The 15,000-nt window shown below is 41.1% G+C and overlaps 1 protein-coding gene and 2 long non-coding RNA genes across 4 annotated transcripts in view; 1 reads left to right on the top strand and 2 right to left on the bottom strand.

Moving 5' to 3' along the window:
• Positions 1 to 827, top strand: part of LOC135098809 (uncharacterized) — an 8,611-nt gene extending 7,784 nt beyond the window's left edge. Inside the window, exon 4 of the long non-coding RNA XR_010267401.1 lies at positions 624 to 827. This is a non-coding gene — a long non-coding RNA (uncharacterized LOC135098809). The remainder of the gene's footprint in view (positions 1 to 623) is intronic.
• A 256-nt stretch (positions 828 to 1,083) lies between these two features.
• Positions 1,084 to 13,974, bottom strand: LOC135098808 (uncharacterized). Of its 2 annotated transcripts, none has more exons than XR_010267400.1 (5): positions 13,230 to 13,974; positions 12,593 to 12,730; positions 12,062 to 12,253; positions 5,036 to 5,166; positions 1,084 to 2,915 (listed from the first exon to the last, which is right to left on the bottom strand). XR_010267400.1 is itself a non-coding variant. In XM_064001200.1 (5 exons), exons 3-5 carry the CDS (start codon positions 12,704 to 12,706, stop codon positions 2,838 to 2,840), a joined length of 384 nt encoding a protein of 127 aa, XP_063857270.1. In that variant the 5' UTR covers positions 12,707 to 12,730; positions 13,230 to 13,392; positions 13,836 to 13,974; the 3' UTR covers positions 1,084 to 2,837. The 2 variants fall into 2 exon arrangements, 1 of the variants encoding a protein (XP_063857270.1); XM_064001200.1 differs by lacking the exon at positions 5,036 to 5,166 and having other exon boundaries at positions 13,230 to 13,392; positions 13,836 to 13,974.
• Positions 13,975 to 14,395: 421 nt separating this feature from the next.
• LOC135098811 (uncharacterized) overlaps positions 14,396 to 15,000 on the bottom strand; it is an 8,616-nt gene continuing 8,011 nt past the window's right edge. Inside the window, exon 3 of the long non-coding RNA XR_010267404.1 lies at positions 14,396 to 14,709. This is a non-coding gene — a long non-coding RNA (uncharacterized LOC135098811). The remainder of the gene's footprint in view (positions 14,710 to 15,000) is intronic.

The following is a 15,000-nucleotide window of genomic DNA, read 5'->3' on the forward strand; positions in this document are numbered from 1 at the left end:
TCGTTCTTGTAAATAACAATTAAATTATAAATGATGCTCATATTATGTTGTTTAATATTTCTAAAATACGTGTACTTTCCGAAAGCATTGATGGTTTTCTCAGATTGTTATGTTCTAATACCATTTAAGTTTTGGGATGAATAATTGCATTACCGTGAACTGGATCAGTCTGGGTGTGTCATAACCGTTAACTAACTATACATTTCTTTTTCTACTGAATCTGTAATCCTGTGAGTATAATTAACTGGGGTGTATGCTAAGTTATCTATCTACTTTTGGGTGTATTTAATCCCTGGGTAGAATTACTGTACTAATCTGATTTGTCATGTGAATAATTTTTTTTTATACTGTGGGAATGATTTGATCCTTATATCTCTGACCTAATTAATATGGGTTTTCTATCTTTCCTTTATATTGTATTCATATTTTATCTTGTTTTATCTAAAATTAATGTGTTTTTATCCCAATTTTTTTTTGTGGTGTGAATTAATATATAAATAACAGTGGCTTCCCTTTCTTCCTCCTCCTCTGTTCTTGTGTTTATTATGGGGTAATTTAAGGGCAGTAATAGTAGTAGTAGTAGTAGTAGTACTGGTGATTAAAAAACTAACCTCTTATTTCAGGTGAGGCCAGATGTTGAGAGAGGTCACTTTTCTCCTTAAGATGTCTAGGACTTAGTGACAGAGAGTCCGAGAGGAAGGTCACTTAGTAAGGAGTGCAATGAAGAGCTCCAGCTTTCCTTGAATTTCTTCTCTCCTCACTTACTTTACCAGAATCATCACATTTATATTGTAATGATGTAATAAAGAAAAAATTACTGTAATTAATACCGGTATTTGAGGAATTATAACTTAGTATTACAAATTTGTGTGTGTGTGTGTGATTTTTAATATGCCACTGCTTTTAGTAGTCTAATGGTGTTATTAATAGATGGGTTAAGTTAATTTACTTGTGTTTTAAACTTTAATTATCTACTTGTAAATTTAGTAAGAAAATTGATTGCAATTAATAATGGCTTATGGTATTCTATTCAATGAGTTGGGTTTCATTACTGTTATGTCATTTAAATGTATTTTTACACACACACACACACACACACACATTTCTGCCTCATCCTGTGTTTATTACAAATCACAAACACAATTTCTTCCTTTGTCTTCTCAAGTTACTAAAATTACCCTTTAACTCAACAAAACACACAATTTATGCTTCCTTCTAAATCACAAAAGCACAATTTTTCCCTCACCCCAAAACAAAATCTCTCTACTCATCTCATCATTAATGTAGTTTGAGTGTTAATAAAACAATAACATTTAGTAAATATTTATTGGAAATAGTATTGATTGATTGATCTGTAAAATAAGATGTTAGTGCTGGTTTTAATAATACTGAGAACTTGAGAACAATAACAAAATCAATAAAAAAAAATAATAATAATAAATTTTTCTTTTGACAACCTACAGCAGGGCTCCCCTCAGAGTATTAGAACTCCCCCACCCCATCCCACCCCACCACCACCAACCTGGGCAGGTGAAACCCATAGACTGTAACACAGATGAAAAAAAGAGAGTAGACTGCAAAATTATCTCCCTTGTTTCATCCCACAAGTCTATGGCAAGTGAAACCCATAGAGTTTTATAGAGATGAAATTAATGGTTGAATCCTGCATAATCAGAAGGAATAAGCAAAATGTACCTCTCAAATTTGATCTCCTTAAAGGTGCATGGGCAACACTCACCCACAGATTGACAGGGAGGGGTGGGGAGGGGAGGAGTCACCCCATTTGGCTCATATGAAGCAAGTGGTCTCACCCCAACGATGTGAGAGGGTAGATGTTTTAACCACTGCCATGCAAGCCAAACTATTCTATTACTAAGGCTACTTGAACACTACTTGCTACTACCTCCTCACTGACTACTGACTACTGACTACTGGAGAGAGAGAGAGAGAGAGAGAGAGGAGAGGAGAGAGAGAGAGAGAGAGAGAGAGAGAGGAAGAAAGAAAAAGAAAGAAAAAGAAAGAAAGAAAGAAAAAGAAAGAAAGAAAGAAAGAAAGAAAGAAAGAAAGAGGGAGAGAGAGAGAGAGAGAGAGAGAGAGAGAGAGAGAGAGAGAGAGAGAGAGAGAGAGAGAGAGAGAGAGAGAGAGAGAGAGAGAGAGAGAGAGAGAGAGAGATCTGAGAAATTCACTTAAATATACTAAGAAAAAGATGGAAGGAGAGAGAAGAGATGGCTGGAGAGAGAGAGAGAGAGAGAGAGAGAGAGAGAGAGAGAGAGAGAGAGAGAGAGAGAGAGAGAGAGAGAGAGAGAGAGGAGAGAGAGAGAGAGAGAGAGAGAGAGAGAGAGAGAGAGAGATCTGAGAAATTCACTTAAATATACTAAGAAAAAGATGGAAGGAGAGAGAAGAGATGGCTGGAGAGAGAGAGAGAGAGAGAGAGAGAGAGAGAGAGAGAGAAGAGAGAGAGAGAGAGAGAGAGAGAGAGAGAGAGAGAGAGAGAGAAATTCACTTAAATATACTAAGAAAAGATGAAAGAGAAAGAAGAAAGTAAGAATGAAAACACTTTGATAATATACATGACATATCCTACAAATATTCTTCCTTTCAGTAATAACAATAATGCACCTATTCACAGCTTCTTTTCCTAATCATTTAATGACTCACAACTTTATTTCCATTCATTCATTACAGTAATTTCATTCACTCTAAGCATTCCTTTCTGTAAAGTAATATATTTCTTATTTTCAACTTAATTTCATAGTGATTGCAGCCACGCACACACGTCCATTCACTGAATTTCATTACGTTGCCCTGCTTATAACATGCTTTTTCCATTATCATCATCATACAGAAAACACCTCTTGTGTGCTGCTGCTGCTGCTGCTGCTGCTGCTGCTGCTGCTGCTGCTGCTGCTGCTGGTCTGAAAGTAAAAGGCTCGGTTATTGTGTGTGGTATGGGTTATTAGGAGGAGGAGGAGGGGGATTAATAAAAGAAGAAAAAGTAGAAGACAGCTAGATATGCAACATTGCGGCGGTGAGAGAGAGGCTGAAGACAGTCAGTTAGAGGAGAGGAGTTGATGAGACGAAAAGCTTTTGATTCCACCCTGTCTAGAAGAGCAGTATGAGTGGAACCCCCCCAGACATGTGAAGCATACTCCATACATGGACGGATAAGGCCCTTGTACAGAGTTAGCAGCTGGGGGGGTGAGAAAAACTGGCGGAGACGTCTCAGACCACCTAACTTCATAGAAGCTGTTTTAGCTAGAGATGAGATGTGAAGTTTCCAGTTCAGATTATAAGTAAAGGACAGACCAAGGATGTTCAGTGTAGAAGAGGGGACAGTTGAGTGTCATTGAAGAAGAGGGGATAGTTGTCTGGAAGGTTGTGTCGAGTTGATAGATGGAGGAATTGAGTTTTTGAGGCATTGAACAATACCAAGTTTGCTCTGCCACAATCAGAAATTTTGGAAAGATCAGAAGTCAGGCGTTCTGTGGCTTCCCTGCGTGATATGTTTACCTCCTGAAGGATTGCACGTCTATGAAAAGACGTGGAAAAGTGCAGGGTGGTATCATCAGAGTAGGAGTGGATAAGACAAGAAGTTTGGTTTAGAAGATCATTAATGAATAATAAGAAGAGAGTGGGTGACAGAACGCTGAGGAACACCACTGTTAATAGATTTAGGAGAAGAACAGTGACTGTCTACCACAGCAGCAATAGAACGGTCAGAAAGGAAACTTGAGATGAAGTTACAGAGAGAAGGATAGAAACCGTAGGAGGGTAGTTTGGAGATCAAAGCTTTGTGCCAGACTCTATCAAAAGCTTTTGATATGTCCAAGGCAACAGCAAAAGTTTCACCAAAATCTCTAAAAGAGGATGACCAAGACTCAGTAAGGAAAGCCAGAAGATCACCAGTAGAGCGGCCTTGACGGAACCCATACTGGCAATCAGATAGAAGGTTGTGAAGTGATAGATGTTTAAGAATCTCCCTGTTGAGGATAGATTCAAAAACTTTAGATAGGCAGGAAATTAAAGCAATAGGACGGTAGTTTGAGGGATTAGAACGGTCACCCTTTTTAGGAACAGGTTGAATGTAGGCAAACTTCCAGCAAGAAGGAAAGGTAGATGTTGACAGACACAGCTGAAAGAGTTTGACTAGGCAAGGTGCAAGCACGGAGGCACAGTTTCGGAGAACAATAGGAGGGACCCCATCAGGTCCATAAGCCTTCCGAGGGTTTAGGCCAGCGAGGGCATGGAAAACATCATTGCAAAGAATTTTAATAGGTGGCATGAAGTAGTCAGAGGGTGGAGGAGAGGGAGGAACAAGCCCAGAATCCTCCAAGGTAGAGTTTTTAGCAAAGGTTTGAGCAAAGAGTTCAGCTTTAGAAATAGATGTGATAGCAGTGGTGCCATCTGGTTGAAATAGAGGAGGGAAAGAAGAAGAAGCAAAGTTATTGGAGATATTTTTGGTTAGATGCCAGAAATCACGAGGGGGAGTTAGATCTTGAAAGGTTTTGACATTTTCTGTTAATGAAGGAGTTTTTGGCTAGTTGGAGAACAGACTTGGCATGGTTCCGGCCAGAAATATAAAGTGCATGAGATTCTGGTGATGGAAGGCTTAAGTACCTTTTGTGGGCAACCTCTCTATCATGTATAGCACGAGAACAAGCTGTGTTAAACCAAGGTTTAGAAGGTTTAGGGCAAGAAAAAGAGTGAGGAATGTACGCCTCCATGCCAGACACTATCACCTCTGTTATGCGCTCAGCACACAAAGACGGGTCTCTGACACGGAAGCAGTAGTCATTCCAAGGAAAATCAGCAAAATACCTCCTCAGGTCCTCCCAACTAGCAGAGGCAAAACGCCAGAGGCACCTTCACTTAGGGGGATCCTGAGGAGGGATTGGAGTGATAGGACAAGATAAAGATATGAGATTGTGATCGGAGTTTACATACAAAATACTTATAATACAGAGAAATGAATAAAAAATAGAACAGCTTTCATGGGTACAATAATAATAGAGTCCTTTAAAGAGAATAATGTCACCTTTCATTATCAATTGTTAGCTTTGTCTTGTCTGAGGTGAGGGTGCCACTGACTTCTTCCTCTCTCAACTGTCTATAGCTTGTCTATGTCATGCTGTAGCTGACTGCATTCATCTTGTGACTGAAGTGTGTCTGAAAATCACATTGATTTTTTTTTTTTTTTTTTTTTTTTTTTTTTTTATGTAGGAAGGATACTGGCCAAGGGCAACAAAAATGTAATAAAAAAAAAATGCCCACTGAAATGCCAGTCCCTTAAAAGGGTCAAAGCTGTGGTCAAAAATTGGTGGATAAGTGTCTTGAAACCTCCCTCTTGAAGGAATTCAAGTCATAGGAAGGTGGAAATACAGAAGCAGGCAAGGAGTTCCAGAGTTTACCAGAGAAAGGGATGAATGATTGAGAATACTGGTTAACTCTTGCGTTAGAGAGGTGGACAGAATAGGAGTGAGAGAAAGAAGAAAGTCTTGTGCAGCGAGGCCGTGGAAGGAGGGGAGGCATGCAGTTAGCAAGATCAGAAGAGCAGTTAGCATGAAAATAGCGGTAGAAGACAGCTAGAGATGCAACATTGCGGCGGTGAGAGAGAGGCTGAAGACAGTCAGTTAGAGGAGAGGAGTTGATGAGACGAAAAGCTTTTGATTCCACCCTGTCTAGAAGAGCAGTATGAGTGGAACCCCCCCAGACATGTGAAGCATACTCCATACATGGACGGATAAGGCCCTTGTACAGAGTTAGCAGCTGGGGGGGTGAGAAAAACTGGCGGAGACGTCTCAGAACACCTAACTTCATAGAAGCTGTTTTAGCTAGAGATGAGATGTGAAGTTTCCAGTTCAGATTATAAGTAAAGGACAGACCGAGGATGTTCAGTGTAGAAGACGGGGACAGTTGAGTGTCATTGAAGAAGAGGGGATAGTTGTCTGGAAGATTGTGTCGAGTTGATAGATGGAGGAATTGAGTTTTTGAGGCATTGAACAATACCAAGTTTGCTCTGCCCCAATCAGAAATTTTAGAAAGATCAGAAGTCAGGCGTTCTGTGGCTTCCCTGCGTGATATGTTTACCTCCTGAAGGATTGCACGTCTATGAAAAGACGTGGAAAAGTGCAGGGTGGTATCATCAGCGTAGGAGTGGATAAGACAAGAAGTTTGGTTTAGAAGATCATTAATGAATAATAAGAAGAGAGTGGGTGACAGAACGCTGAGGAACACCACTGTTAATAGATTTAGGAGAAGAACAGTGACTGTCTACCACAGCAGCAATAGAACGGTCAGAAAGGAAACTTGAGATGAAGTTACAGAGAGAAGGATAGAAACCGTAGGAGGGTAGTTTGGAGATCAAAGCTTTGTGCCAGACTCTATCAAAAGCTTTTGATATGTCCAAGGCAACAGCAAAAGTTTCACCAAAATCTCTAAAAGAGGATGTCCAAGACTCAGTAAGGAAAGCCAGAAGATCACCAGTAGAGCGGCCTTGATGGAACCCATACTGGCGATCAGATAGAAGGTTGTGAAGTGATAGATGTTTAAGAATCTTCCTGTTGAGGATAGATTCAAAAACTTTAGATAGGCAGGAAATTTAAGCAATAGGACGGTAGTTTGAGGGATTAGAACGGTCACCCTTTTTAGGAACAGGCTGAATGTAGGCAAACTTCCAGCAAGAAGGAAAGGTAGATGTTGACAGACACAGCTGAAAGAGTCTGACTAGGCAAGGTGCAAGCACGGAGGCACAGTTTCGGAGAACAACAAGAGGGACCCCATCAGGTCCATAAGCCTTCCGAGGGTTTAGGCCAGCAAGGGCATGGAAAACATCATTGCAAAGAATTTTAATAGGTAGCATGAAGTATTCAGAGGGTGGAGGAGAGGGAGGAACAAGTCCAGAATCGACTAAGGTATAGTTTTATAGCAAAGGTTTGGGTTTAATGATAAGTTCTCAGCATCCCCTGAACAGTGCTTTAGACCTCACTGGGAGTAATTATCGTTTCGGCAGGTGTCTACTGCCTCCTCCTGTGAGGAATATGTAAGGGTTATTAGAGAAGAAAGGAAAAATTATGAGAAAGATGTAATGGACAAATGCAAAGAGGAACCAAAACTATTCTTCAGATATGTGAACAGCAAAATGAAAAATAAAGAAGGAATAAGCAGATTGAAGGTGAATGGTCAAGTGTGTGAGGATCCGGCTGAATTGGCAGAGATAATGAACAGGAGTTTTCAATCAGTATTCACAAAAGAGAAAACATTTGTGTGGCAGAGTGAGATGAGTGAAGAAATGGCTCTGGGGGAAATCCAAGTGACTGAAGAGGATGTCCAGAAACAGATGGAGGGACTAGACATTAGCAAGGCCCCTGGACCTGATGGAGTGTCAGGATGGGTACTAAAAGAGTGCAATCAGCAGTTGACATGGGTAACACATATTATTGAGAGCTCTTTAATTGAAAGTAGAGTCCCAATTGAATGGAAGAGAGCCAACATAGTGCCAATACACAAAAGTGGTAGTAAAGAGGAGCCCTTAAAATATAGACCTGTCTCTAACAAGTGTGGTGTGCAAAATGTGTGAAAGACTGGTGAAGGATAAATGGTTGCAGTCCCTAGAAGGAAATGAAGTGATAATAAAGCAACAATTTGGATTTAGGAGAGGGAGATCGTGTGTTACCAACTTACTGAGTTTTTATTCTAGAGTGGTGGATATAATGCAAGAAAGAGATGGATGGGCTGATTGTGTTGATTTACACCTGAAGAAGGCCTTTGATAAAGTGCCACACAGGAAATTGTTGTGGAAGTTGAAGCATAATGGTGGGCTAAGAGGGGGCCTGCTCAGATGGATGGAAAATTTCTTGACAAGCAGAGAAATGAGAACAGTAGTAAAAGATAAAAAAAATCATCATGGAAGGAAGTCATAAGTGGAGTACACCAAGTTGCTGAAGAAAGTTGAGTGAGGAGGACTGTGGAACATTACAAGAATACCTGAATAAGATATCAGAGTGGAGTTATAGATGGGAAATAGAATTTAATTTAAAGAAGTGTAAAGTAATAGAATTTGGAAAAAGTACAAGAATAAAAGGAAATTATGTGTTGAATGGTGTAAGGTTGAGTGGAGCAGAAGAGGAAAAGGATCTTGGCGTTACAGTGACTGGGAACCTGACCCCGGAGAGATGCATTAGCAAAATTACAAGGCCTTTGCATATATGGATGAAGAGATGGTCAGGAAGATGATTGTGTCGCTGATAAGACCTAGACTAGAATATACAGCAGTAGTGTGGTCGCCATACAAGAAAAAGGATATAAGGAAGTTCGAGAGTTCAGAGAGCAGCTATGAAGATGGTACCAAGTATAAGGGGCTTGTCATATGAAGAGAGACTGGCAAGAATACGTCTACCAATGTTGGAAAAGAGGAGAGAAAGGGGAGACTTGATTGCCATATATATAGCATGTGAGGGAGCAGAGGAGGTGGACCGAAGCGGTTTAATGGTCTGGGATACACGGGACACTAGAGGACACGGGAAGAGGCTGAGGAGGAGTGCTTGTAGAAGAGATGTCACAATATAATTTCTCATATAGAACTATTGATGTATGGAATAGTCTGGATGAGGAGATGGTAAATGCATAAAGTATACATGGATTCAAGGCTTAGTTGGATATTAAAAGTCAGGCGTTCTGTGGCTTTCCTGCATGATATGTTTACCTCCTGAAGGGTTGGATGTCTATGAAAAGACGTGGAAAAGTGCAGGGTGGTATCATCAGCGTAGGAGTGGATAGGACAAGAAGTTTGGTTTAGAAAATCATTAATGAATAATAAGAAGAGAGTGGGTGACAAGACAGAATCCTGAGGAACGCCACTGTTAATAGATTTAGGAGAAAAACAGTGACCGTCTACCACAGCAGCAATAGAACGGTCAGAAAGGAAACTTGAGATGAAGTTACAGAGAGAAGGATAGAAACCGTAGGAGGGTAGTTTGGAGATCAAAGCTTTGTGCCAGACTCTATCAAAAGCTTTTGATATGTCCAAGGCAACAGCAAAAGTTTCACCAAAATCTCTAAAAGAGGATGACCAAGACTCAGTAAGGAAAGCCAGAAGATCACCAGTAGAGCGGCCTTGATGGAACCCATACTGGCGATCAGATAGAAGGTTGTGAAGTGATAGACGTTTAAGAATCTTCCTGTTGAGGATAGATTCAAAAACTTTAGATAGGCAGGAAATTAAAGCAATAGGACAGTAGTTTGAGGGATTAGAACGGTAACCCTTTTTAGGAACAGGTTGAATGTAGGCAAACTTCCAGCAAGAAGGAAAGGTAGATGTTGACAGACAGAGCTGAAAGAGTTTGACTAGGCAAGGTGCAAGCATGGAGGCACAGTTTTGGAGAACAATAGGAGGGACCCAATCAGGTCCATAAGCCTTCCAAGGGTTTAGGCCAGCGAGGGCATGGAAAACATCATTGCAAAGAATTTTAATAGGTGGCATGAAGTAGTCAGAGGGTGGAGGAGAGGGAGGAACAAGCCCAGAATCCTCCAAGGTAGAGTTTTTAGCAAAGGTTTGAGCAAAGAGTTCAGCTTTAGAAATAGATGTGATAGCAGTGGTGCCATCTGGTTGAAATAGAGGAGGGAAAGAAGAAGAAGCAAAGTTATTGGAGATATTTTTGGCTAGATGCCAGAAATCATGAGGGGAGTTAGATCTTGAAAGGTTTTGACATTTTCTGTTAATGAAGGAGTTTTTGGCTAGTTGGAGAACAGACTTAGCATGGTTCCGGCCAGAAATATAAAGTGCATGAGATTCTGGTGATGGAAGGCTTAAATACCTTTTGTGGGCCACCTCTCTATCATGTATAGCACGAGAACAAGCTGTGTTAAACAAAGATCTGGAAGGTTTAGGACGAGAAAAAGAGTGAGGAATGTACGCCTCCATGCCAGACACTATCACCTCTGTTATGCGCTCAGCACACAAAGACGGGTCTCTGACACGGAAGCAGTGGTCATTCCAAGGAAAATCAGCAAAATACCTCCTCAGGTCCCCCAACTAGCAGAGGCAAAACACCAGAGGCACCTTCACTTAGGGGGGTCCTGAGGAGGGATTGAAGTGATAGGACAAGATAAAGATATGAGATTGTGATCGGAGGAGCCCAACAGAGAAGAAAGGGTGACAGCATAAGCAGAAGGATTAGAGGTCAGGAAAAGGTCAAGAATGTTGGGTGTATCTCCAAGACTGTCAGGAATAAGAGTAGGGTGTTGCACCAATTGCTCTAGGTCATGGAGGACAGCAAAGTTGTAGGCTAGTTCACCAGCATGGTCTGTGAAGGGAGAGGAAAGCCAAAGCTGGTGATGAACATTTAAATCTCCAAGAATGGAGATCTCTGCAAAAGGGAAGAGTCAAAAATTGGAGGATAAGTGTCTTGAAACCTCACCTTTCAAAGAATTCAAGTCATAGGAAGGTGGAAAAACAGAAGCACAGAGAGAGAGAGAGAGAGAGAGAGAGAGAGAGAGAGAGAGAGAGAGAGAGAGAGAGAGAGAGAGAGAGAGAGAGAGAGAGAGAGAGAGAGAGAGAGAGAGAGAGAGAGAGAGAGAGAGAGAGAGAGAGAGAGAATTTAATAAACATGTATAGAATGATAAATGGTATGGAAAATGTGGAAAAAGAATGTTTAATAACTTTAGATATACAGAGTACATGGGGACACAGTAAGAAGCTGAAGAAAGTTAACTGTAGAAGAGACATCAAGGAGTAAAGTTTTCCTCAGAAGTGTGAACAAATGTAATGATTTCAGCAAGACGTCAATGCTGTAACAGTCCATATTTTTAAGGCCAAACTGGACACATATAGAGATGGGATACCATGTGATTACTCCACTCCTATAAACCACAACTAGGTCCAAACTTCTTGTCCTATCCACTCCTACGCTGATGATACCACCCTGCACTTTTCCACGTCTTTTCATAGACGTGCAACCCTTCAGGAGGTAAACATATCACGCAGGGAAGCCACAGAACACCTGACTTCTGATCTTTCTAAAATTTCTGATTGGGGCAGAGAAAACTTGGTATTGTTCAATGCCTCAAAAACTCAATTCCTCCATCTATTAACTCGACACAACCTTCCAGACAACTATCCCCTCTTCTTCAATGACACTTAACTGTCCCCGTCTTCTACACTGAACATCCTCGGTCTGTCCTTTACTTATAATCTGAACTGGAAACTTCACATCTCATCTCTAGCTAAAACAGCATCTATGAAGTTAGGTGTTCTGAGACGTCTCCGAAAGTTTTCTCACCCCCCAGCTGCTAACTCTGTACAAGGGCCTTATCCGTCCATGTATGGAGTATGCTTCACATGTCTGGGGGGTTCCACTCATACTGCTCTTCTAGACAGGGTGGAATCAAAAGCTTTTCGTCTCATCAACTCCTCTCCTCTAACTGACTGTCTTCAGCCTCTCTCTCACCGCCGCAATGTTGCATATCTAGCTGTCTTCTCCCGCTATTTTCATGCTAACTGCTCTTCTGATCTTGCTAACAGCATGCCTCCCCTCCTTCCACGGCCTCGCTGCACAAGACTTTCTTTTTTCTCTCACCCCTATTCTGTCCACCTCTCTAATGCAAGAGTTAACCAGTATTCTCAATCATTCATCCCTTTCTCTGGTAAACTCTGGAACTCCCTGCCTGCTTCTGTATTTCCACCTTCCTATGACTTGAATTCCTTCAAGAGGGAGGTTTCAACACACTTATCCATCAATTTTTGACCACAGCTTTGACCCTTTTATGGGACTGCCATTTCAGTGGGCATTTTTTTATAAGATTTTTGTTGCCCTTGGCCAGTGTCACTCATACATTAAAAAAAAAAAAAAAAAAAAAAAAAAAAGCTGGCAATCCCACACACACACACACACACACACACAGACATCATTCACACTCTTAGCCCCATCAGTCCCTAGTGGAAAAGGACAGTCAGACACAGCACAGCTGGTCACATACATCCAAACAGAACTTGACTTAATCCTGTAAAATACAAACATGTCTATACAAAATACAGAAAAGACATGCAAGTGGAGGCATCACCAACCTCCTCCGGGAATCTGGCAGGACAAACGGCACGGCAGAACCCATTCTTGCTCCTGTACTCCACATGCTGGTCTAGCATCATCGAGTGGGCAAAGCGGTTGTAGCGTTTCTCCCACTCACTCTCTCTGCTGAAGTCTCTGTTCTGAATCTGACGCAGAAGCTGAGGCGACAGTACCGGCAGCACAGCGTCAACCTGAGGAATGTCACCAATGTTCAGTCATTCAAATCATAAAAACACTATTGAAACTCCCCTTAACTTCCACTAGAGCTTGTTGAAAGTGAGAGACACAGCACTGCAACACATAAGAACAGCATCCTCTTAGGAAAATGTTCCTGCTGTGTGTGGATTTGTGAGAGAAAAGTACACAGTTGTTTTGCAGGAGTGAAGCCATTCTGAAAGATAATGTGTCACCTTTTGGAGAAATGTGCCTGTGTGTTACAGGCACACACACACACACACACACACACACACACACACACTGACTTGCATCATCCCCATGTCAAGACAAGGTGGGATGGAGTCTTTATGTACCTTGATGAACCACTTGTGGATGCTGTTCCATGGATCACACCTCAGGCTGCTCTTAACTTGTGTGTTCTTCTTAGACTCTTGCAGAAGCAACACATACAATCTGTTGCCCTCCATGGGATTCCTCAGCTGAGATGCAAGCTGTGGGAAGAATCAAACCAATAATGAAGGCTCTCTCTAGGTAATAAATGCTTCCTGGAAGCAATACAAAGCAAGTCACTTCTACAGGGATCATCAACATCTTACTGGAAAATATGTAAACTTATTCTCTTATGCCAAGCAAAATCATGGCATCTCACAACACAAGGAATTTCCTTATCTTCAGATCTGCTAAAAACTAATTTAATTTGTTCCTCCTGTCAGCGAATGAGTAAAGTTGAGGCATTCCCACCACCAAGATCTGACTGTGTGAAGCACACCTGTCAGCTAGTGAGTAAAGGAATGAAAGTGAGATAACTCCAGCAGGTCCCTTTCCCCTCAGCTCACCAGTCAGGTCACCAGTCAATTAGATCTGGTCCAAACTATGTGAAGTACACCTCCACTCAACAAGTGAATGAAGGAATGAAATTAAGATACCCCTAGCATTTCCATCTCTTTCCCTGAGCTAAGGTTGCCAGCACAGCCTGACTGACTGACCCACCTGCAGTGCATCCTCCCTGGTGTCCTGGGCATGGATCACCACCACCTTTGACTGGAACCCTGACTGCTTGCCATCACACTGTCCAAGCAAGATTCCACCACCAGCACCTGCGGATCCCTCTGGATAGACAGAGTGAAGGTCTTAGCAGCATCACTCCCTGGCTCTGTGAATAATGTGACAGATTTCAACACAGTGTTCTCAAGATTTCAATAGTCAATATCTTCCATGGCTACACAGGCCCACAGTCTTATCAAACAAACTTCCAATTGATTTATTATAACTAATTAATCAGACATTTGAATCAAGTGACTGAGATGTCAGGGAGTCAAGACGGGCTCATGCAGTAGTGGCCAGTCAAAGCAGCAGAGTGCAAGGAACTAATTCTCAAAGAGTGGTGGATGAAAAGAATAGACTCAGTAATCAGGTTGTTAGTGCTGAGTCACTAGGGAGATTTTAAAAGAAGATACACAAATCTAGGGATAGGGATAAGTAGAAATAGCTAGACACATTCAATTCAGGAAGTGCCATGTGCAGGCCTGATGGCTCCTTGCAGCTCCCCTCATGTTCTCATGTTGTTATGTTCGCCAAGACACTGAAGCGACTCACTCAGGCGCACAAACTTCTCCAGCTTGGAGAGAATGTCTCGGCGGTTGTGCTCAAGTAGGGTCTTCAGGAACCTCTTAACAGTAAGGTCCTGGAAGTGTGGGCACTCCTCCATCGTGGTGAAAACTGCGTGGGTGAAGGCATCGCTGCAAAGTATTACAGCCTCCCTTAACAACATGTACATGCTTACAAACATTTTATTTTATCATTTAACTCAAAAGAAAGAAAGAAAGAAAAAAAGGAGTGAACATTTGTAGGGTGTTTGTCATTGCCACCTAGTGAAGAGTAAGGAGGAAAAGAAGTAAGAATATATATAGAAGAAGAAGAAGAAGAAGAAGAAGAAGAAAGAAAAAAAAAAAAGAAATACATGTTTGGTAATAGAAAATAATAACAAAAACAAGGAAACTGTTTCGATAGATGTAATGAACACTAAGTGATGAAGCACACACACACACACACACACACACACACACACACACACACACACACACACACACACACACACACACACACACACCACACACACACCCCGTGAATACAAAGGGGTTAAGTTGTAATGAAGAAATACATCTGGAAATGAAAAATGAACACCTCTGTGAGTGTAACTGCAACTTTAGGAGTCAGAATGGCTGTGTGAAGGTGAAAAATGAGAAGATAACTATTCTGCAATAATAAATACCTTTCACTTACTTTCTCTGGTAAAAAAAAAGAATTATAAAATATTTTCTAACTTGTCTCATTAAACTAACCTGTAGCATCTGGTTACCACCTGATGGGAATACTGTCTGTTAGGGGAGCCAAAGAAGCGTGCCAACCCAAAGTCACCTATTTTCAAGACACCTTCCGAGTTTACAAGTAAGTTGTTGGGCTTGAGGTCCTGAAAAAAAATAAATAAATAAAAAATAAAAAATAAAAAATCAACAAAAAAATAGTGATTGAATTGATTAAATGTAATGATGGATGATGATAATAATAATAATAATAATAATAATAATAATAATAATAATAGCAATAATTATGGAGTTTTATAAAAAGGTGATTTAAAAAAGGCTTAAAAAGGTGAGTGAATAAGTCAATAAATTAGAAGAATGTGTAGTAATGATGCATATTGTCAATGGATGGGTCATTATTCCTTCCTCTTCAGTAATGACAAAGACACCAATAATTC

Source organism: Scylla paramamosain, unplaced genomic scaffold (assembly GCF_035594125.1).
Source record: "Scylla paramamosain isolate STU-SP2022 unplaced genomic scaffold, ASM3559412v1 Contig82, whole genome shotgun sequence".
NCBI classification, from domain to species: Eukaryota; Metazoa; Arthropoda; class Malacostraca; order Decapoda; family Portunidae; genus Scylla; species Scylla paramamosain.